This window comes from Chionomys nivalis, chromosome 20 (assembly GCF_950005125.1).
Source record: "Chionomys nivalis chromosome 20, mChiNiv1.1, whole genome shotgun sequence".
NCBI lineage: Eukaryota > Metazoa > Chordata > Mammalia > Rodentia > Cricetidae > Chionomys > Chionomys nivalis.
In genome coordinates this window covers 39,884,560-39,909,957 of record NC_080105.1, presented here as the reverse complement: position 1 = coordinate 39,909,957, position 25,398 = coordinate 39,884,560, and the positions used below count along the sequence as shown (strand labels likewise).

Genomic DNA, 25,398 nt, shown 5'->3' with positions numbered 1-25,398 from the left:
CCACTCCGCGCCACAAATGAGCATAAAAATCTAGACATAAACATTACCAACTTTAATGTATGCAATTCTATTTGTGATCTGCATACAGATGACAAGTTTGAATGATTTCTTCTAACATATTAACATGTTATAAGCAATAAGCCCTAATAAATACCTATTTTTCTTGTTACCTGATTTAAATCGAAAAAAGAAACCCTGATAATCTATAAGCATGTGTGCATTATTTTAGAATATTACTGTATTATTTAAGTAGAAATCCTTCATTATGACAGCTCAGGTATGTTCCTAAAAATGTCTTATATATGAAAATAATATAGTTCCTCCTCATGTTGTAACTATCTGGAAATCAACAGAATATAAAGTAAGACTAACAGAAAACATACAATGTCTCACTCACATCCTATACATTTAATTTTCAAAAAGGCAAGGGAAGAAACAATTTTCTCATTCGGGGTTTGTCAGAGAATCAGACTAATAATTCTAAAGATGCTACTAGATGCCAAACTTGATTCTGTGCAAAATACAAAAGACACAGAACAGTAGGAGTCAGACATAAGCGGAATGGAAGTCTACAGCAAAACCATATGGCTAATGCAGAGAAAGCCATGGAACTGGAAAAGTGCACTGGTTCCAGTTCTAAGGAAGTGAGAGTATACCCACAATAGAGAAGAAATGGGGCTGTCCAGTGTAAGGGCTGAGGACTGGGGATGAAACTGGGATAGGATGGCTACTTCATCTCCTGCTTTATAGTTAATTGCCCATCAATGTCCCAGTACTAAAATGGTTATGGAGAACTCAAGGAGCTCAAGGAAGCCGCAGTTGCACTTGCTACAGAAGAGAAAGCTTCCACTCATACAGTAAGAGAAGTAATTGTACCTACTGAGATGATCCAAATAAAATATGCAGCTCAAAGTACTCATGGGGTTAAAATCCCAAAACCAGAGAGAGAGAGAGAGAGAGAGAGAGAGAGAGAGAGAGAGAGAGAGAGAGAGAGAGAGAGAGAGAGAGAGCAGTTACCCCTTAAAAATCACCTTCCCAGAGTGAGGAAAGAGTACTCAGTGAATTTGCTAGCTTAGTGCAGTAGAGAGGGTTCTGGGGTTCTTTCAGTCTACCAGGTAAATCACTGCAAACTTCGCAGTCATTTCCACAGTCTGAAACACATCACATTTCATTCTATATGCAGCATGAGTGCAGAACAGAGTGAGGCTGCAATAGCTGCGCATTTTATACATTACCTTATAGCTACGACAAGCGTATCTTTATGGAGATTATTTCTCTTTTAGTCTATTTTCTTACAATATTCCACAATTGTAAAAAAGAAAAAGCAGAACTGATATGGAGATCTAAAAAATCATTACCAGTTTCTCACCTTTAATGGAAGAAGTGCTGATATCTAGCAGACAAATCTACCAAATAAATAAGAAATGCATGCACCCTAACAAAGATAAACATCATTTCCATCATGACACACAGAACACACGGTGAATTTTATTTGCTGAAAGCACTGTGTGCAAACAGCTCATGTAACAAACAACTTTCAGTGTCTGCCAGTTCAGAGGAAAGCTTCCTGAAGATCCACGCTTCCCTAGCTAGTAGCTCCATGAGCCTGTCACAACCCCCGGTAAGAGAGCAGCATTTCACTCTACAGTGCAAAGATGCCAGGAAAAACAGCTTACAAATGTGTACGTATAAACATAGACACAGACCATTCGGAACAAAATTTCATTGTAAAGCAAGAAATTACTGGAATCATTTGAAACAACTTACCTTTCGCCCATCACTTGCATGGCAATTCACATTTAGAGGCGTCAGTAAAGCCATTAGTTTTTCTTCATTACCACTCCTATAAAAAGGTAGTAAGTCAACTTCTGTAAAATCACTGGGCTTCTTATGAATATTTATGGATGCTTTCATTAAGAGTGGAAAACAGCAAGGATTTTGTTTTATTTTTAAAATATGGATCACAATGCATGCCTTACAATATTTATTTCAGTTAACATAATTCCTGTTAATTATGTGGTGGTATGCTATCTTGGGTAATGCAGCTTTCTATATTTAAAAATTTATCTACAGAGTCATTTTAATTACAAACTTTATTGTGAAAAAAATCTAAAACTCTAGAGTTTAAAAATACAAATTCTATAGAGAGGTAATACATTAAATCATAAATGACCATTACTACCGCCACCACCAACAAAATAGCTGAGGGTTTGAACATTTACTTTACGTCTCTCCTTCAAGCTTGGTCAGGAAAAAAAATCTTCAAAGCAAAAGAAAGCCATAGGCATATAAACACCCCGAGAATATCTTCTGAAACGTTTGCAAGTAGTACCCCTCAAGATAGGTTCCAAATAAAATTAGCCTTACAATACTCAGCATAGTGAAGGATTCTGTCATTATGCCCACTAACAATGTAATAAAGTGCACAAAGACTTAGTAGATCTTATCCACACCATCCCTTAAAACCCAAGCAAGACAAGAACAGGTTATAAATCTTTACACTCCTACACCTGCCCTCCCCCTTTTCTCCCTTAAATGCATTATACTCACTTAAAATGAATGGAATCACTTACCTAGCAGCTTCTAGGAGTTCGTCTTTTTTGTATTCACCTAGATGATTGCAAAATATCATGCTGTTAGCATTTGGCAGAAGACAGATTAAGAAATGCAGTAGGCAGCAAATAGAGAATTAAATAGAGAAGAACAGAAAAAGAGAGTCCACACCCCGCTGGGTGATGGAGCCGTGACGTTAGCCAGCTTGTGAAGGCAGCATCACCAGTGCCTTGGAGACGGGCAGCAAATTGACGCAGCTTCTTGTCCAATCCTCAGATGAAATAGCTTTCTTCAGACAACCAATGAATGCTAAATCTCGCGTCTAGAAACACATTCCCTCTGATAACAGCATGCCAGCTCAAGACAATGTCCCTCCCTCCCTTCCCCCGTTTGTATTCAGGCTGTCACAGTATACTTGTAAAGCATAATACATTCTGAGACAAAAGCAAAATAATGTGGCTCTTTAAAGGTACAAATTACTAGCCTTCAAAAACCCGTCAGTTTTATTTGTAATGGCAAGGAAAGTTTTTTAGTTTTTGTTTTTGCTTTTAATTAACTACCACCACTGCGCTTTATAGCAGGAAAAAAAAAAAGAAAAAAGAAAGAAAGAAATGTAAATATCAGAACCATGAATCCTTTCTCGCCCGATAGGGAAGGTCTGTAGACTAGAAATACATGAACTACGTACCAAATGTTATGAGCCTCTTGGAGGCAGTGCTCCAAAACAAAAACAGAGCACATTCTTTAACTGGCAACAATAACCTAACCTGCATTAACCTTTATACTTGGTATACCAAATTTTACCAGTAGTAAATCTTATTAAGTAGGCATCTCAGGAAATGAGCAGGTAACCAATTACTATGACATGGGTAATTTTACTCTATTTTTCACAATAGACTTTTAAAAAATATATCAGAGTGAAAATAGAAATTACAAATCTTTATAGCAGATTCCTTAGCGTATTCAAGATCCAACAAGTTTCTTTTGTGAGCTCAACTGAAGGGCAAAGAACCTTAATAATAACAACAGTGTTTTGTTTTTTATTAAATGATAGCTAGGATTATGATTCAGATATAAGGCAGGTGGGAATATCATTAAAGAAATAATTATACAAATTATCTTAACATAGCATCTGTGAAAAAAAATCAGGTATACATTAACAAAAGAAAACTTTAAATAAAAGTTAGACAATAACCTTATTTTAAAATACTTATTTGCGGTCATACCTTTCTTTATGTTTTCTTTGCATTTCATTATAAAACTGAGTTATTTCAAAGAAAACACTACAAAGATACCAATACCAGCAGCTGTTTAAATCCTATATTCCACTATTAATAAATACTATACAGCCTTTTCTTTGTCTTGTCTTTTGGATTAGAACTAGGCTAAAATCTAGAAACTATAACCATGTTTTCAAATAGAAAAGTTATTAAGGGAATCCTATACCAATGAAGTCAGCTCTATGCATCCCCCAGTTCCATGTGGTAGATCGAACAATTTCAGAATCACAGAATTATTTTTCCAATTTCTTATAAATTAAAAATGAACTGCACAAAAGTAAAATTGTATCTTCTGGCCAAAAAGGCTCAAAGCTAAAGACTTCCCTTTATTAAACATTTTTTTTTTAGCAATATGGAAGTTTAACATACTAGGAATATGATATTACAAAGTCAAATTTAAAATAAAAAGGCTGGATAATTACAATCTAATAATGCAAATCAGTGAATATAGCTATAGAAGCCTTTTGTATACTCAAAAGGCAGCAGTGCTATCTCTGACTTCAAGAAATATTATCCTATTAAAGAAGAGAGAGAGAGAGAGAGAGAGAGAGAGAGAGAGAGAGAGAGAGAGAGAGAGAGAGAGAGAGAGAGAAAAGTAAGTAAGCAAATGATTGCAGTAGATTGTGGGGAAATCTATGAAATACTATTAGGGGCTTATTGGCTAGTTTAAATAGGATTACCAACAGGCTAACTGTGGGTTAAGGAGGTCTTTTGGGAGAAAGAAACAAGCAGCTTTTAGGTGATGACTGTGGGAGAGAAGGAAAGGCCCGAGAGAGGAAGGGACATGCTGGCTCTTTCTAGACAAGCCAAGAGCATCAGGACAATGAGGCAGACTAAATCAAAGGGCCATGGAGGGTCTATGCTTGAACTTGCTGAGAAAATGTAGAAATGTTTTAACAGGAAGAATGCAAAATACATTGTATTTAAGTATCTTCAATTTTAATGACCACATAAAATATTTCCAAACTTTACTCTAGTAAACTTTTATTGGGAAGAAAGGCAGCCAGGACATGGGGATCAGGTATGAGGTGCTGACAGCAGACAATCTAGATTGTGGATATTTACACTGTGAACTGCAAGTGACTACTGAAATTTAAGCCATGGTGAAATATAATTCCAATAAGCTAAGTAACAAAACTGCAAAGGATGCAGGCTCCTCAAAGTTCCAATCATTTTACCTGCACAAAGTCCTAATCATGCACAGCTTGCTATTGTCACCAAAATGCATATTTTTGCAATAATGTTATTCTTTTCTGAATAGGCAGATAATAAGGCAATACTTTCAAAAGAAATATGTAAGGATGCATTCAGATGACTCTACTCTTCCCGTTAAATCCTAGCGCTTTAATCGGCTTTTCTGCAATACATTCCAGCATCCACTATCTGGTGCCCAAGGACCACAATCAGTCAACAGCTCAAGTCATTTCTCACACCCTGCCTTGCAGGAAAAAGTAGCACAATGAATTAGAGTCCTTTGTATACCGACAGCAAACCCAAGTTGCTTCCTAGCAGCCAAACCACCAGATCTGTTTCACTTTAGCTGAGACCATGGTGCTCTGTGGAGCATTTGTATTCCTTAATAACACCCAGCAAAAGCAGCAATAAATGGGCTAGAGAGCAAATGAAGACAGAGCAGCCTGGATGAGGAAAATGGGAAACTTCAAAGACCACTTTTTCATTAGAATAAAGCTGGATGAAAACAAGTAGGAACAATAATTGTTTCATGTTTGAATAGTCATTATTATCAACTATTGACACATGTAAAATGTGCCCACACAGATACACAAATTAATGTTTTATAAATGTTATCAGAATGAAGGTTATAAATAAAACGTCATATTTCTCTAAGGTAGTGAGAAATAACTTCTCTTTCTCTTGGTATACAGGCAAATTTTTCTTTTGAAGAAATATATGGAAGTCATGATTATTGATTTACATCAATTTCAACACTGTGAGGGCCTTTACTTCAGTAACTAGCAGGATCAAAGCAGAATGCATTGTAGAAATGAGCCATTTTGTTTTGTTAGAAATGGAATAACAGGGAAAGTTTATGACCAGAGAATCACAGATTTTTAAAGTAGTAAGAAACTGAAAAGGAACTCTGACCTTCTCTCCCACCACACAGAGTGCCCAGCAGTGACGGCTCACTTTACACGAGATGCAAAGACTAACTCGGCAGTCCTCTGTGCTACCTCACCCTACCCTGCAGGCCCCAGAACAGACCTGACAAGTTGACATCTTCCCCAGACACAGGGCTGGCCCTGCCTGTGTAGCCTAGGTTGGCCTTGAGCTCACAGCAAGGAGTCCCTTTGCCTCAGCCTCCTGAGTGCTAGGATTACAGGCATGTACCATGATGCCCAGTGGCCATCATTTTCTTAGTTAATGAACTGGCCCTAAAAACAGTCAAACTGAGTGTCTAGTTTCACCACTACCCAGCAGTCTACCAGGCTCTGGAACTAGGCTAATGTATAGACACAAAAGTACCAAATGGGAGCTTTGGAAGACAGGATTACATTAGAGGAAAGAAACTAAATCAGTAAGAACATTCTACAAACCAAAGAATTATTAACTTTAAATAATATAATAAACCAAAATTTCCCATCAGAACGACTTTGAAGCATTGAGTTTATAAACATGGACCATTGAGCCACAGGAAGAGAAACGAAGAAAATTCTTCTGCATCTCTTCAAGTAATTGATGCATTTCACATTTCCACTGCAAGCTTTAATTCTTGAACTTATTAGAAATCTCAAGGGAAGAGCTTTGTAAAGACTTCAGTCTCCATTACCAAGTTAATGGACTTGCGTTACTAGTGCACAGCAGCACCCTGAGCTGACAATTCTGATATTTCTGGGGAGTACAGAACAAGACCATGAATTGGTAAGTTGATAAAGAAATCTTTGCACTGAGATACCAATAAATACAAGAAAGTGATTCTTTGAGCCAAACCCACAGCCTATTTGGGTAATAAAGTATTAGTCCAAGTGATGTATTTCAATTATGTCTTGGTTTGAAGATTCCGAACTAGTTAAGTGGCTGCAGAAAGAATTTAGCTACAAGACCAGGAAACAATCTATTCGCAAGTCACTAAAGCTTGATCCCCAGGCAAACCAATTTTCCAACAGACTGATACTCTACTATATAGAAAACAGGGTCTTAGCAACAATTAACCTATTGTTTCCATTCTAAAATCTTTCATGAATATTTCTGAGACAACAAGGGGAAAACTTCAAAGGTCTTAAATTTTTAATGCCTTGTTTCTATTCTTGAATCCTATCAAATCTTCCTGTCTCCTCTGATGTGGCTTCAAAGTTGGCAATACCATCAGCTAAATCTAAGGTTGCAATCAAACAAAACACTCCACAGTTTTTCCAAACAGAGCACCTGAGGCTGAGAAGAGTATTTTTTCGGGTGGCGATCCTTTACTTCAATTATCTCCTAAAAGCTAACATTAACTAGCTAGAGTTAACATTCAATAGCTAACAGCAGTCAGCATTAAATATCAATTGCACTTAATACAATCTAGGTAGGCTGACCAATATCATAATCAATGCGCTCATGTGGTTACTTACATTAAAATAGTTAAAACTGGACAAAACCAAAACCTTCTGCTGCTCAGTCATACCACTGTTATTTCAGGAGTGTGCACGCATAGGAAGCAAGTGCCTGTCACACAAACAGTGCAGACAACAATATATATGAGAGCTGAAAACTTGTATTGCAACTCCAGGGTGCTCTGATAACTGAGAAGCCCCCTTTTAGTCTTACTCTTAAAATTCTTGCAGTCAAAACTCTAGGCTTTTCTTTCCCTAGGATGACTTTTGAACAAATGTTTCATCCCCATGAAATACAGGGGAACACTGAGCTGGAACCGATCCTTCAAGCATCTGAGGGGACAACTCTATTATAACTGGTGATGTAAATACACACTGATGAAAAGAGGGTGGAATTGTGAGATATATTTTCTTTAAAGTTGGATACCAATACCCAGGGATGTCTTCCCTTAGGAAGCTGTTTATCAGTGAATTGTCTACAAAGTACATCGTAATTTAAAAGAAAATGACCTTTTGGAACACTCTGCAGAGGAAGAACTCTTGGAAACATTAAGAAGATGACAAGGAAAGAAAGGAAGGAACAAATTCTCATTCTAAACAGGGCACATTATAATGCTTAATAGAACCTGGGAGCTCAGACTGTCCACTATTTCTAAAACATCAAATACCTATCCGATGGCAGCTGAGGGACTCCATAATTAAATAAAAATATAATTATAATGTTTGCACTTAAAAAAACATAGTTTAGAAAAGTAAATTGCACATTTGATACACTTGGCAATAATTTTGGCTACATCGACATTTCTTCCTTCCTTCCTTCCTTCCTTCCTTCCTTCCTTCCTTCCTTCCTTCCTTCCTTCCTTCCTTCCTTCCTTCCTTCTTCCCTTCTTTTCCCTCCCTGGGCTCAAAATGTTGACATAGGCTGGTCTTGAACTCCTGCTGATAATTTCCCACCCTGACTCCCAACAATGGGATTACAGATGTGACCAGCAGGTGGGGCTATAGAACTTCTTTTGGGGAGCTGCTTTTGTTTGGGGGAACAGCGGCTCACTGTGGTTGGCCTGGAACTCCCTTTATAGAGCAGGCTAGTCTTGAACTCACAGAGATCTACCTGCCTCTGCTTCCCAGATGCTGGGATTAAAGACATGAACTACCCTAGCCCCTTTCTAGACCTACCAATTCACACTCTCTTAAAGTCTGAGAAGGGTGCACATAACTAGTACATTTCACTGACAACTATGAATGCTACAGGGGATGTTCTGTAAGATGGTTCAACTGTCTTTTCATATTATGTAGTGATGTATGTACATTTTACCCAGTTACATTCATATTTTTTCAGAGAGAGGAAGGCCTTACTATGTAGGCCAACAGCCTGCTTCTGTCACCTGAGTGCTGGGATTAAAGGAGTGTACCACTATGCAGATACATTCATGCTTTTAAAATATTTTTTAAAAATTTTACTTAGTGCATCACGCATGTGTGTACATGTGTAAGAACGTGCTGGTAGAAGTGAGAAGTGGGTGTTAGACTTTTCTGGTGCTGGAGTTACAGGCAGTTGAGTTTCCAGTTTGTGTGTTGGGAAGCTAAATCCAATCTTTTATAAGAACAGCAAATGCCCTTAACCACTCAAATTTTCTAAGATACTACTAAAGACAGAGATTACTTCTGTTGTCCGCCCCCCCCCATTCCTCATGCTTTTGTGAAGCCTCATTTCATGGCAACCATGGGTGTAATTTCTGTCCCCAATGTTTCTGTTTGTTTACTTGACATTTCTCCATTTTTTCCACTGTTGGAGACTGAATCTAATGACCTGAATATGTTCAAGCTCTTACTTCTAGCTCAGTCCCCCAATGTCCTTATACTTTTAATTCCCAGAATGTCATCTAACTAGAATTGCTGAACACATAAACTTTTGAGTCTAGTTTTTTTTTTTTTTTAACTCAGTGTAAATGCTTTTGAAATCTGTACCTGTTACAGACAGATTAGGGTTTTCCTTTTTTAAACTGTTAAGCAATATCATTACATAGACATACTTCAGCTTGATTATCCTTTCTCTAGCTGACAGAAATCCGGGGTTGGGGGTTTTGGTGGTTATAAATGACACTATTATAAACATCTATGGAAACCATTTTGCATGGACATAAAATTTCATTTCTCTTCGGCAAACATCTAGTAAGGCTGACTGCTGGGTTGCATTTTAGATATATATTTAACTTAGTAAGAAATGGTCAATTCACATCTTTTTAAAAAATCTAAGAAGTTAAACCAACTCATCAAATTACAAGTTCTACCGCCATGTGATCCATTTAATGTCTTCTCTCTACTTGAAATTCTTTTTGTTCTCACTATCATTACATTTATGTACTTTTTCCTCCCACTACTTTTATACAATAGTTCTCTAACTAATCCTCCTTCATGTCTTCAATTCTTAAATCACAACTACTACATTCATTTCTACTTTAGTTTACCCCATTGCTCAACGAGGTCAAAGCCAGTTCTTACAGCACTAGAAAAATAGTGGACTTCTACACTGGCCTGCAATTCCTTAGGATTAAACTTGTCACAAGAGCAGGGGTCTGACAATTCCCAAATAGGCGTCTCACCAACGCTGGGGCCTTAGTAGGCTGATGCATTCAAAGGGCAAAGCTCCCTGATAAGAGCAAGGACTGCAGGGAAGCAATCTTCTTTTCAAAGATAACAATATGGTTCCTATTGGTCACAATGCACTGTGTTCGCACAGCTCTGAGATAGCAGGCACTACACATCTTTCAGTTTCTTATATGAAGAGATCAATTTTGCCTACAGGTTTAAAAACGAATTTTTTCAAATAAGCATTGTAATATAATACACCTCACATAAAAATAATACAGACATTAGGAGACAGGGCTGAGAATTTTAGTATTTCTAATTCTTTGATGGACGTACTTTTCTCTCATAAACAGATGAGTCCTGTTTATGTAAAATTAACCACTGGCATTGCTAAAAATCTGGTACCACAAACACTAACTCTTGGAACACTTAAAGACTACAGCAGGATAGATGGCGGAGTTTTCAATGTAACTGCTAATTTAGCATTTTAAGTTCTCTGTTCTTGACAGAATTCCTTTTTGAACTATATTATATACTTTTATACATTCAATAGGGATTATGTGAAAAATGATGCTATATTTTTCTTGGTAGTTCAAGGCCAGTTCAAGGCTAGGAACTTTCAACAGACTATCATAATATAAGCTGTGGGTCTATGATGAGCAGGGATATCTGCACCTGTCCAAATACTTCTAGAATGCTATACATTTTGTTATTTCAAAATGTTTTTAATTCACTTACTTTTCTCTTTGTGTTATCAAGTGAATTTAATTTTGAATGGGTAAAAGTGTAGCTCCTAGTGGTTCAAGCTCTGGATAAGCAAGAATTGGTAGATTCTTCATAACTTCCTAACTTAATGTGGGGTGGGGAACACTTGGCTTTCTAGACAGGAGAAAACAATATAGCCTTGTAGAACAGAAGGTGAAAATTCTAGCAATTAATGGCTGAACATTACCTAATGACAATAGAATGCATGAGGAGGCTACATGCAATGCTTTGCATCCCTGGATCCAGGAGCCTCTGAGGTCAAACCTATATTCTCTTAACCAGTGTCAGGATAAATGAGGATTCTTTGATTTGTACTTAAAATCTGTTCTGTTCAATTCCCTCTAACTTCTTTCCTCTTCAGTCTCATTACTGCAGGCTAGCATTTTGCTTCTACTTTCACTTTTGTCATAAGCTAAGAGTAGCATGTGCCTATGGCCGTGGAAAACTGAATGAAATCCTCCACATGTCTCTTGTAGGACAGGACAGGGCCTGGGCTGACTTGGAAGTCACCGAGGAGTTCTAACAGAGAGCGTCCATCACTTTAGCGCCAAACATTTCAAATGAATTCGGGCTATGCTATTATCAACCCATGTGAGTTTAACCAAGTAATTTAACCTTCCTCCAAATCTCATGTTTCTCATTTTTTTAAAAAGAAAATTTACTTTATGGGGTTGTTCTGAGGTCAGGGGTAATACAAATAAGCACCCAATACTTCCCGACTTAGAACACCCCAGATAGTGGAGAGAAGAAAGCGATTCGAAGTTTGAAGCACTTGGCTTTCACAGCAACAGTTTTTTTTTGTTTTGTTTTGTTTTTTGTTTTTGTTTTTGGTTCTGTGTAGCCAAGGACAGAGAGAGTCCATCATTTCTCATTAAACCCCTTGAAAGATTTTCAAGTAAAAGAACCGACACAAAATACGAGAAAACAGTTTTTCTTACACACCCCACGGTCCTTCTTTATAACAACATGCCTTTCTTTCTTTCAGGGAAAGGAGGGTGGCATTTTATAGTACTGCACTTTCTAGGGGGTTGAGTCCCCAGAAACTAATAAACCCCATTAGTAAAGCAAAACAAAAAGGATGGTTTTAAATAATGACCAGAACACTGTGAAAGCTTTCAAAGGAAATAACTGTAAAATGATGTGGGTCAACTTTCTCTTCTTCTCTATGCCAAAAATCCCTCAAACCTTAGGATCAACGACGGAACCTTGCCAGGAGTAAGAATCTACTTGCTTTTAAAAAATTTGAGAAAGAAAGAAGCATGTATCTGTAGTAAGTCCCTCCCCGTCATACATATATGTGATGGTCACTAATATTCTAGCTGGTGATCTACTGACAGCTGCATGTATATTCACAGGTCATCAGTAATGATGTCATAAGGAAGATAAATGTTTTGCCATTTCACACATTTGTTATTTTAAAGATAGAACTGGCTTTAAAACCATATAAAGGTTTCACAAAATAGATGCCAAATATAGCTATTTTTATTGCACGTGAATATACCAACCAACCCTGATACATAGCAATCTTTATGAAATGTGACTGAAGTTTAGTATGCATATTAGTCAACATGTTAAAGCATGAGGTTTGAAACAAACTTTAAAATAACATGAACCTAGAATTAGCACTATGTTTAATACTGAAGAAATGGAAGTTCTCCCTGCTGATAATGATAGGATGAGAACACAGAAAACAACGCATGGCCATTAAACACTAGAAAAGTGAACACAATCCTTTCTTAGAGTGACTTGCTTTCTAAGCAATGACATCATCAGTCTGGCTTCACTCCTAGAGCCAGCCTAAGTCTTGAAGAGTATTTCTGAACTATACTGGCCCATTTCTTTCTTTTTTGAGATGGTTTTACTCAGTGGCCCAGACACATCTTAAACTTTTGATCCTCCCAAGTACATGTGTGTTATGCTTGGTGGGCCTCTTCCTTTAGAACACTAGTATACGTAAAAGCCTAGCCCCTGTGGGAAACCTCCTCTTCCTCCCCAGAACTACTCTCAAAACTCTTCTGGGACATGCTCTGCCTGAGAGAGCATGCAAAATATGCAAAATAATCTTTGAAGATGCCAAGGCTTTTCTACTCAGAGTTCACACTTCTAAGTTTGGTCCCCAGTATGGCGATATTGAGAGATGGTGGGGCTAAGTTCAGAAGTCTTGGCAGAGATGAGTGCTAGTCTCCTACAGCAAGTGTCCTCGAGGATGGGTCATTATAAAAGCAAGCCTGACCAGTGGTTGTTCTTGCTCTGCATCTTGCCATCGTGCTCTAATCTGCTCCCATCCCTGAGGCCTAAGCAAAGCTAAGCAGCAGGGATTAGTGACATGCTTTGGGACCTCCTCATTTCCTTTCTTTGGAAATAACCCAGACTCTGGTAACTGCTCAGTCTCACAGCAACAAGAAAAGCTAATACAGCTAACTAAAGGTTTGTAGCTAGGGGCCTTTAGAGATGGCATCCAATAAGACATGTACACTCAATAAGCAGATGATCATCATTTGCTATACTATTTACTATCCTTATACTAAAATAAAAGTCCTCATGTTAATTGAGTTTTTTTTTCCCTGTTGTGGTTCTGGTTGTTTTTTGAGAGGTCTTACTACAGAGTCCATGCTAGCCTTGAACTTTCAACACCCCCCCACCTACTTGGTGTTTCCACTACAAGCATAAGTTAGCTGAGCACACAGACATTCAACTTCTATTCAGTTATTGCATTTTACTCAAAACAAAATATGGCTGGGCATGGTGGCATATGACTTCAATCCCAACACATAGGAAGCAGGGGTAGGAAGACTGCTGTTGTTTCTGGGCCAGTCAAGATTATAAGAGAAGATCCTATCTCAAAAACAAAAACAAAAAACAAAACAAAACAAAACAAAAAAACCCTAAACAAGGAACTAAACCTATCTTTATTTTTTCTTATTTAATATTTTGCATGATTAGTTTAAATATCAACACTTTTTTCTTCTGAATAATTTACTTTGTGGTCTATTAGTGAATTTGTAATTCTAACTCATAACACATGAAGTCCCTCCTTCACTTAAGAAATCAATTATATAGTGTACATAAGCGACCCCAAAAACTCCACCAAAGAACTCCTACAGCTGATAAACACCTTTAGTAATGTGGCAGGATACAAGATCAACTCCAAAAAATCAGTCGCCCTCTTATACACAAAGGATATGGTAGCAGAGAGGGAAATAAGAGAATCATCACCTTTCACGATAGCCACAAACAGCATAAAATATCTTGGGGTAACTCTAACCAAGGAAGTGAAAGATATATTTGACAAGAACTTTAAGGCATTGAAGAAAGAAATTGAAGAGGATACCAGAAAATGGAAGGATCTCCCTTGCTCTTGGATTGGGAGGATCAACATAGTAAAAATGGCAATTCTACCAAAGGCAATTTATAGATTCAATGCAATCCCCATCAAGGTCCCATCAAAATTCTTCACAGATCTTGAGAGGACAATAATCAACTTTATATGGAAAAACAAAAAACCCAGGATAGCCAAAAAATCTTATACAATAAAGGAACTTCTGGAGGCATTACCATCCCTGACTTCAAACTCTATTACAGAGCTACAGTAATGAAAACAGCGTGGTACTGGCATAAAAACAGAGAAGTCGACCAATGGAATCGTATAGAAGACCCGGATTTTAACCCACAAACCTATGAACACCTCATTTTCGATAAAGGAGCTAAAAGTATACATTGGAAGAAAGAAAGCATCTTCAACAAATGGTGCTGGCACTATTGGATGTCAACCTGTAGAAGAATGAAAATAGACCCATATCTATCACCATGCACAAAACTCAAGTCCAAATGGATCAAAGACCTCAATATCAATCTGAACACACTGAACCTGATAGAAGAGAAAATGGGAAGTACCCTACAACATATGGGCACAGGAGATCGCTTCCTATGTATAACCCCAGCAGCACAGACATTAAGGGCAACATTGAATAAATGGGACCTCCTGAAACAGAGAAGCTTCTGTAAAGCAAAGGACACTGTCATTAAGACAAAAAGGCAGCCTACTGACTGGGAGAAGATCTTCACCAACCCCGCAACAGACAAAGGTCTGATCTCCAAAATATATAAAGAACTCAAGAAACTAGACTTTAAAATGATAATTAACCCAATTAAAAAATGGGGCACTGAACTGAACAGAGAATTCTCAACAGAAGAAGTTCAAATGGCCAAAAGATACTTAAGGTCATGCCCAACCTCCTTAGCGATCAGAGAAATGCAAATCAAAACAACTTTGAGATATCATCTTATACCTGTCAGAATGGCTAAAATCAAAAACACCAAGGATAGCCTTTGCTGGAGAGGTTGTGGAGAAAGGGGTACCCTCATCCATTGCTGGTGGGACTGCAAACTTGTGCAACCACTTTAGAAATCAGTGTGGCGGTTTCTCAGAAAAATTGGGATCAACCTACCTGTGGACCCAGCAATACCACTCTTGGGAATATACCCAAGAGATGCCCTATCATATGACAAAAGCATTTGTTCAACTATATTCATAGCAGCATTATTTGTAATAGCCAGAACCTGGAAGCAACCTAGATGTCCTTCAATGGAAGAATGGATGAAGAAAGTGTGGAATATATACACATTAGAGTACTACTCTGTGGTAAAAAACAATGACTTCTCGAATTTTGCATGCAAATGGATGGAAATAGAAAATACTATCCTGAGTGAGGTAACCCAGACCCAAAAAGAAGATCATGGGATGTACTCACTCATAATTGGTTTCTAGCCATGGATAGGGGCCACTGAGTCTATAATTTGTGATCCTAAAGAAGCTAAACAAGAGGGTAAACCCAAGGAAAAACATATAGTTATCCTCCCGGCTATGGGAAATAGACAAGATTGCCGGGCAAAAAATTGGAATCTTGGGGGTGGGGTGGGATGGGGGTGAGGGGAGATGGGGAGAGAAAAATGTGAAGGAGAGGATGAGGGGAACTGGGGGAATCGGGGTGATTGGGGATAAAGGAAGGTTGGATAGGGGAGCAGGGAAACTCATATCTTAGTTAAGGGAGCCACCTAAGGGTTGGCAAGAGACTTGAACTTGGAATGGCTACCAGGTGCCCAGGGCAATGTCCCCAGTTAGTTCCTTGGGCACCTGAGGATAGGGAACCTGAAATGAACCTATCCTATAGCCATACTGATGAATATCTTGCATATCACCATAGAACCTTCATCTAGCGATGGATGGAGATAGAGACAGAGACCCACACTGGAGCACCGGACTGAGCTCCCAAGGTCCTAATGAGGAGCAGAAGGAGGGAGAACATGAACAAGGAAGTCAGGACCATGAGGGGTGCACCCACCCACTGAGACAGTGGGGCCGATCTATTGGGAGCTCACCAAGGCCAGCTGGACTGTGACTGAAAAAGCATGGGATAAAACCGGACTCTCTGAACATGGCGGACAATGAGAGCTGACGAGAGGCCAAGGAGAATGGCACAGGGTTTTGATCCTACTTCATGTTCTGGCTTTATGGGAGCCTAGAGAGTTTGGATGCTCACCTTCCTAGACCTGGATGGAGGGGGGAGGACCTTGGACTTTCCACAGGACAGGGAACCCTGACTGCTCTTGGGACTGGAGAGGGAGGAGAAGAGGAGTGGGGGGAGGGGGAGAGGGGCGGGAGGAGGGGGAGGGAAATAGGAGGCGGGGAAAAAAATTTTTTTTCAATAAAAAAAAATAGAAAAAAAAAGAAATCAATTATAATTTAGGCAGCATTTTTCGGAGGAGTGAAAATTTTTTTTTATAGAACATATGTCACAAAACTAATTAGTTTATTAATCGCTATTAACACTTTTCTTTACAAGCTAGTTCAAAAGTTATCTTCTCAAGTACATTTCCTGAGCTTTTAAAGGTAAGAAAATCATTTTAAACACTGAAACTCACTGTGTAGACCAGGCTAGCCTCGAGCTCACAGAGATCCCCCTACCTCTGCATCCCAAGTGCTGGCATTAAAGGTGTACACCACCACACCTGATGAAGAAAGTCATTTTAAAAAGCAGACAGCAGACCAGACTTATGCTGGAGAATTAAGTTTATATATGCAAACTTATAATAGTTTTCCACTGAATTAAAAGCATGGCATCTGCATTACACTCAGATTGTCCCAACAAGCTTTGTGTTTGTTCTGTACTGCAGATGAAGTCATCCTCTGTCCTAACCCAGTCCTGTTGCTCTCCTGTTCCAACTGCTGCAATGCAGTCTGTCTTCCCCCAGAGGGTATACTCCTGAAAAACTTCACCTACAGTTTTTGGTTGCTGTTGCCTTAGTAATTATTATTATTATTATTATTATTATTATTATTATTATTATTGAGACGGGGCCTCACCTTGTAGCCTAAACCAACCTCAACCTTCTGATCCTCCTGGTTCAGTCTCACAACTGAAGACATGTGTCACCATGCTCAGCTAAGATGACAACTCTTTACAGCAAGACCGGGCAGGGGGTGGGGGGACAGTCAAGTGAGGGTAGTAGGGAGAGCAATTAAGAACTGGGTACAATTGTGTGTGAGTGTGTGTGTGTGAGGGGGGGGAGGGAAGGAGGGAGAGAGAGAGAATACCATAATGAAATCAATTATTGTGTACATTGTCTAAAAATATTAATTAAAAACAAAAGGTGTGGTCATGACCCACAGAGGCACCTAGTATAGAGGTCCTACAGCAAGGCCCCTACAATAAAGGAAGGCCACTGATTAAGTATATGTTGAAATTATGTACTGAGGGGCTGAAAAACCAGCTCAGTGGTTAAAAGCATGGACCACTCCTGCAGAGGACCTTAATGGCTCAGAACCCTGTAACTCCAGTCTAGGAATTCCAATGTCCTCTTTAGACCTTCACTGGAACTGCACAAGCTGGTGTACATACACACACTGAGGTGCACATATACAATAAAAAGAAATTATTAAAGTAAAGAAAAAAGAAAAGGATATGTAAATCAAAAAATGGGAAACTGAGATTCATTTTTTTAAAAATAAAATGCAATATGTACTCTTGGAGATACACACATGAGCACAGGATATGGGCCCTGATTTCCTGCAGCTCAAGTCAGGCAAGGAGAGAGAGCTATATATGATTTTTAACACAATGTCCAAGGCGCTAAGGAGCAGAGAGAAAAAGCAACTGGTGCTCAGCAATTCCAATATCTGGGTTGGTCACACTCACACTGAAGCTCAGCTTCACTAAGACTTGTGTACTTTCTCATTTGAAATATTTAATTTCTCTACCCCTTTGCTCAAAGTACAACCTAGAATAAGTCAGATGACCTTATCCAATTACCTCTGAGTCATCTAAGAGCTTACTGTGAAATAAATGCATTAACCAAATCAAGCAAAGAGGGAAACGACAAGTGTCCCTTAGCTGGTTCTCAGTAATGCTCCAGCACTCTTCCTGTGTCTGTCAGAGGTGCCATGTGCTCAGAGTCACGTGAAGTGTCTCTGTACACATATGTCTTCATACTTGCTGGTTTGCTCATTGCAAATTTAGTTATACCTTGTACAACTAGTTAACTAATATTATGAATTCAAAGAAGGGCAGAAATATTACTAGAGGAAAATTTCTGTCTGTTTTAACATAGACCTTTTTGCTTTGTCATTATTCCTGGAACACTATTATGGGGGTCGAGAAATGCAGTCCCATTTCCCATCTTATCTGACAGTCAGAGAGTATGGGGGGAATGACAAGGCTTAATCACACCTTCTAGCTCAGAAGGTGGCTGCCTGACCCCTTTTTAAAGTTAAGTAAACTCCTGACAAGTGGTTAAGCGCCATCCTGACAGGTGGCCAGGATATGCCAATGTACTTCTGCTCCATCCCGTGTAACTATGAGGTCACCTGGGGAGAAGGTGTTTCCTGCCTAGATAATTGCATCAGCTCTCCCATATCTGTGGTTATAACTTCTATGGTTTCAGTTATTCACAAGATAACTGTGATGTGAAAATAACAGATGATTCCAGAAAGAATAAATTCCTAAGTTTCAAATCCCTTACTACTCTGAATGGGATAAAGAAGTCTTCAGCCATCTTGCTGTGTCCCAAACACAACAAACCATCTTCTTGTCTAGTAGATCCGGTGTGTGCTAACTGCCAGTTAGCTGCTGGCTGCTTGCATATGCCACAGTCAGGCTGTTATATTGGTTCTCCAGTCGGGGGGCGGGGTGGCTGTTTCTCTCTGACTTTATTTTTTTAAATACACACACACACACACACACACACACACACACACATATATATTTAATATTTGAGAAAGAGTCTCACTATATAGCTCTGGCTGGCCTCTAACTTGCTATTTACATGAGGCTGGTCTAATTCTGCCTCTGCCTCCCAAGTGCTAAGATGAAAGGCATACACTACCATGACCAGCTTAGCAATGTTTTATTTACAATATAAACCAAAGTTTATATGCCATGAAGAATTATTTTTACTAGGAGTCTTAGTACATTTTGTCTATTTATAGACAATCTTATTAAATGGCCCAAAATGTCACTGAACTTGCCATCATCTTGCCTCTGCCTCCCAAGTAGTTATCAGGCCTTTATCATTAGGCCTAGCTTAATTTCTTTTAAACAGAACTAAAATAAAAATAATTAGGGCCAGCAAGTTGGCTCAGTGGGTAAAGGTTCTTGCTGCTCAACCTGAACTCCCATAAGTGATCCTCCGACCTCTATTTGTACCTGTATATGAGACACACATGCCTCATGTAAATAAATGAAATTTAACTTTGCTAATTAATAAAATAGCTGTAGGTATCAACAGGAAAAGATGATATAAATTAGGGCTAAAATTTAAAAAAACATTTTAAAAACTAAAATTTTAAATAAATATTAAGATTTTACATATTTTTTAAATCAAAATTTTCTAATTTTTGAGATATAGCACATAATTTTCCCCTTCCCTTTCTTCCTTCCAAAACCTCCCATGTACCCCTGCTCTGGATCTCTTTTTAATTATTGTTATGTATACGTATTATATGTGATATATATATATGTGTGTGTGTGTATGCATTCTTAAACATATAATGACATGCTCAGTCCATCTGTACAATGTTACTTGTATGTATGTTCTCAGGGATGACCATTTTGTACTGGATAACCAATTGGTTAGGAAGACTATTTTTCTGATCTCAACATTCTTTAGCTGCCTGTAGTTCTCTGTCTAGGGGTTAGGCATCCTGGACTTTCCTCCTCCTATGTCAGCATGTCTGTTGGGTGTTGTCTTTGTTCAGGTCATGTTGAGATTTCATGGATATAATTTCTCTGGCACCTCTAAAAGACATGTTCTCACAACAAATTTCCTGCTTCTTGTAATCTTTCTACCCTTTGTCCACAAGAAGAGTCTTAGGAACAAGTTATAGATGGTATTGGGCTCCTAAATTCTGCATTTTGATTGGCTGTTGCTTTCTGATAGTCTCCATCTGCTGCAAAGAAAAGTTTCTACACTTATCTGTGGGTATAAAGATAAATACTTAGAATGTAGTTCGGTATTATATTGGCTCACTAAATGGTGGCTGTAGGTTTTCCTTCAAGATCCATGACTTCACTAGCCCTGGGTAGCTGACTAGGTTTCCGGTACCAGGTATGATTTCCCTTTTTTATCGAGGCAGTTTTAAGTAAAATTAGAAGACTGTTGGTTACCACAAAGCTAGGTATGCCATTACTTCCCCCTTAAAGTTATCATACCATGTTGGTTGCTGTGGTTCACAGTTATCATAAATGGGTATGACCACTGGTTGTTTTCTTCTTAGAAAGCTTGCATGATGCCTTTTGGTACCATGAAAGCGAGTCTTCAGGAAGACTGCAGGTTAGATCCAGCTCAGGTTCTCTGTCTAATATGCATGGTGTTTTTAGCAATGGGGACTTAATTTGTTTCTCAGGAGCGGGGGGTGGGGTGGGGGGGGGCCCGGGGGGTCAAGCAAGGGCAGCAGCAGTAGCCTATAATGTTTAGGGAGTCTCCAACCCTGACAAATGACTCAAAAGAGGTCTTCTCATACCTGGTGTTGGGGTTTTGTTAGATAGTCTACAACTCAAGGCAAACATTGCCAACCAGAAAAGGAAATTTTCATTCACATGTATCATGAGTACTTTTAGATAGTTAATAGTGTGATTCCTATGACTTTTCAGTCATCCTTACTGCTATTTTTACCCTTCTTCTATACTTATATCCCTTCACTCCTTAATTAAAGCCCCCCTTTTCCCATTTCCCCATTCAGATCACTTGGATACTACAAGTCCTGTCTGTTCTCAATTGCTCTTCTATGCTCCTGACTTCTCCCACACTCCAATTATCCCTTTTTACTTCCCTGACATCTACAGTTACTTCAGATTATATATTCATACCTGAAGACTTGGAGAAAAAATTGTATTCTGTGTCTGGGTTACCTTATTCGATCTAATTTCATTTACCTGCAAAGTTCATGATTTCATTTTTCTTTGCAGTTGAATGGTATCCCATAGTATACATGTACCAGATTTCATTTTTCTTTGCAGTTGAATGGTATCCCATAGTATACATGTACCAGATTTTCACTATCCATTCATTAGTTGGTGGACATTTAGGCTGTTTCCATTTCCTAGTTACTCTGATTAGAGCAGCAATGCTCATGGCTGACAAGTGCCTGTGCAGTAGGATGTCAAGCATTCGGGTATATGATGAAGTGTGGTAAAGATGGTTGATACAGATTTATTTTTGTGTTTTGGGGATTACCCGTACTGATTTCCAGAGTGGCTGCAGCAGTCTACGATTATACCCACAGTGAACATGGGGTCCTTTTCCTCCATATCCTCTCCAGTATTTGCTGTATGTTGTTTTGTTGATCTTTGCCATTCTGACAAGGGGAAGATGTTTTACAGCTAGCATTTCCGCTAGGGATGATGAACATGTTTGATATACTTCTTAGCTGCTTTTACTTCTCCCTTTGTGAACTCACTGTTCAGAGCCTAAGCCCATTTTTTTTTTTTGAATGGGTTGTTTGGTTGATACTTTATTCTTTGAATTCTTTATATAACACAGATATTAAGCCCCTGTCACTGTAAAACTGGCAAAGATTCTCTCCCATTTGGTGGGCTTTGATTCAACCAGTTGTTTTTGCTGCTGTTTTTTAATTCTGTAAAGAAGTGTTCTGGTTTCATAAAATTGCCCTTGTCAATTGTCAACTATTGGCCTTAATTCTTAGGCAACTGAGTCCTATCAGAAAGTCCTTCCCTATACCTATACCATGCAGGGTTTTCTAGTTTGTTTTTTCTTCTTTAAGCAATGAAAAATTATACAGCCAGATAGTTCATGCCTGGTCGTATTTATAAGGGACAATATTCTGGTTCATCTTGTACCATTTCAAAGTATGTCTCCAGTCCAAATAAATTTAGACACAAAATTTGAATTATATTATGTGTATATATGCATATATATAAAACCTAATGTGACAAAGATAGAAACTATTTCAAATAAATTTACATTTTAAACAGCCATACATTTTAAAGAACGCGCTACACTAGAGACTGAAAACGTTTCTCACACAATCTCTCATTCCATTTGCAATAGGTACTATACATTCATTTGAGTAAATGTGAGTCAATTGATAGAATCAGTCATTTGTGTAATAGCTTCTGCATAGAATTATCTAAGAACAGCGTCAAAGATTACCTAACTAAGAGCTTTGTAATTGGTATAAAATCTCAGCAGGCTATTTTGGGATTCTTGGCAGCCTAATGTTTTATCATCTTGATAACTTTAATAGATTTAAGTAAAAAAAAATTGTTTGAAAGGGTAAAAATTTTAAACCCAGGATCCAATTATTTCCTGGGCACATTCAGTGTCTTCCTCTACTTTGTGAAAATCTATAGTTTTTAATGACAGAGACTGAACTGAGAAACTATCACATCTTAAAGAAAATTACTTTGAGACAGGTCTATCTGAGGGCAGATGATGTAACTAACAGTAACCCATAAGTTGCTTCAGGAAAGACACATGACCAATCATCCCAACTGACCACCAGATGTGTGTATGAGTGTGACTGTGTGAGTGTGTGTAATAAATCATTACTACTGAGTGTATGAGTGTATAACTACGTGTATAATAAATCATTACTACTGATTTTCAAAATAAAATTTATGTGTTTCTTCTTTTTAAAAATTAGCAGGAAAAAAAGGAAAGAAAGTATCCTCAGAAAAAAGATTTTAAAAGTACATATATAGTGTTAGGAATACTCCATGGCACTAGAGTTCTTGTGAATATATTTAATATATTTAATAATTTTTGTTGAGGTAAGTAGTTTCATATTCCATGCAAAATAAAATTTCAAGAATCTATGCCTTTTATTATACTATGGTATAAAGGAAAGAGATTTCTGCATAAAGCAGACTCACTTTGTTAGCACATGAAAACATACCCTAGACGGCAGCAGGGCTTTCCATTCTTATACCTGCACCAACCACCCAATACCTCACATCCCAGTGCTGACACACTGAACTGAAGAAAAACAGTTCTTTTGTACCTATCTACCAATCTACACGAACAAAATTTAAAAAACATTCAACACCTAAATGCTGAAGGAGGAATTTGTGTTCAGAGAAATACTTCTGAGTGTCCCACCAGCCAAACACTGCTGCGACTGTATCAGTGTTGAACAAACATGGCTGACGATTGCAGTGAGGGAGAACTTAGCCTGAGGGTTAATTAAGTCATGGTGCCCGAGTAGAGAGTGAGAGGGTCTCCCAGAACTCGGGCATGGGCTGGAGGATGGAGTGAGATGTCTAAGGAAGAAGACTTTTGTTCTAAATTGGTTACAATTACAAAACGGGGACAAGTCCTGGGGTACAAAAGGCAGCTGTTACTCAGATAAGCTGGGAGGAGGAAGTCTGCAGCATGTGAACTACATAGAGACTGCTCACCTTTCAGTTAGCAATGTTCTTAAGGAATCTTTGTCCACTTGATAATTTTTCAAGTGCCTCAATTTGAAGCTGATGCTACATGAAATTGTTAGGTCTGAAAGGAGAAAAATATAGCCTACTTCTGCCAAGAAGTTCTCACATTGCATCTTTCAGATGTTATTGGGCCAGCTGTCCTCTGACATCCACATGTGCACTGTGGCATGTTTGCGTGTGCACGCGTTCACACACGTACACCCGCACACCAATTTATGTGCTTTTAAACACTGGACCATCTTTAGCCTCTGGGCTTCAACTCCTCTCCTTTTTTTTTTTTTTTAAAAAAGATTTATTTATTTATTATGTATATAGTGTTTTGCCTAAATGTATGCCTGAATGCCAGAAGAGGGTACCAGATCTCATTACAGATGGTTGTGAGCCACAATGTGGCTGCTGGGAATTGAACTCAGGACCTCTAGAAGAGCAGTCAGTGCTCTTAACCTCTGAACCATCTCTCTAGCTGCCCCCACATCAATTTAAAAAGCATACCATAATAAAAATTTTAAAAATGCTAGTTTACTCCTCAAAGGGGATAATTTTATTTCTGCCAATTGGTTGGACATAATTTCTTAAAATTTTAACATGATAGCTTGCCTCCAGAACACTATTTCTATGCCCAGTTTAGTTCTCAATCATTGCTAATTCCACCACACCACTGAACAATGGCATCCCAAGGGCAAAGTGATGTTAGGAATCTTGCATGACTTTCTTTGATCCATAGGAAGGAAGTCTGTGATGTCAGTGGGTGTTAGTTTAAGTGTTCATGCCATCTACAAAGTTTTCAGAGGCCCTCACTCACTTTGTTCTCTGAGTAAAGTTTTCAGAACATTCCTATATTCATTTCTATCTCTTTTGAGCTTTTTATTTAAAAAATGGATAATGTGTCAATATCCTTTTGAATCTTAAAGCTTTTGTTTGTTTTGTTTTTATGCTTTTTGAGGCAGGGTTTCACTGTGTAGACCAGGCTGGCCTTGAACTCAAAGAGATCCACGTACCTCTGTCTCCCTCCTGAAAGCTGGAATTAGAGGTGTGGGTCTCTACCACCTGGCTTGAAGGCTTTTAATATACTTAAATTTTTCTTTAAGGCTCTTAATCTAGTCAAATTTTTGAAACTATTTGTTGGAGAAATATTACTTTCATTTTTGTTTAATCTATTAATTTTAATACTTTTTTTCTAAAAAGTATCACATAAAGACCTAAAGGTGGGAGAGGATTGAGACTAATCTTTCATTCTTTTCTTTCAGAAACAAACCATATAAATTATTAATTACTCAGCAACATTATTTCATTTGTCCTAGAAGAAAGTCATATTCAAGTGCATGTATATATGGATGTGACTCATAACCCTTTTCTCATTCAGGAGACTGTTTGGTTTCAAAACTTATTAGTTCAAATTATATCATATGATATTTCAGTATAGTATTTGGTTTCCAAATACTTGCATTACCCGAGGGCAATACTGACATAGGCACCATGGCTCAATAACTAAAAGGAAACAGAAAGTGGTCCAGGGACTTTCTGTGAAAGTATTTGTTGAGTTGCTAAATATCTCTAAGATTCACTGAGAACATTGTGTAGGAAATACAGCCTTCCGAGCCAGCAAGCAAAACAAACTTCTGCGATGATGACACTAAAGAGGTCTGAATATTGCTTCCACTCTTAATTGGATTTCCTCCTCTCCTCTATTCCTAGCTGGCCTTTGCTTCT

The 25,398-nt window shown here is 38.3% G+C and overlaps 1 protein-coding gene across 1 annotated transcript in view; it reads right to left on the bottom strand.

Annotated features, from left to right (window-relative positions):
- Positions 1-25,398, bottom strand: part of Tnks (tankyrase) — a 146,455-nt gene that overhangs the window by 57,727 nt on the left and 63,330 nt on the right. Inside the window, exons 4-5 of the mRNA XM_057752365.1 lie at positions 2,574-2,610; positions 1,768-1,843 (exon numbers count right to left, since the gene is read on the bottom strand). Coding sequence (XP_057608348.1) covers positions 1,768-1,843; positions 2,574-2,610 — 113 coding nt within the window. The remainder of the gene's footprint in view (positions 1-1,767; positions 1,844-2,573; positions 2,611-25,398) is intronic.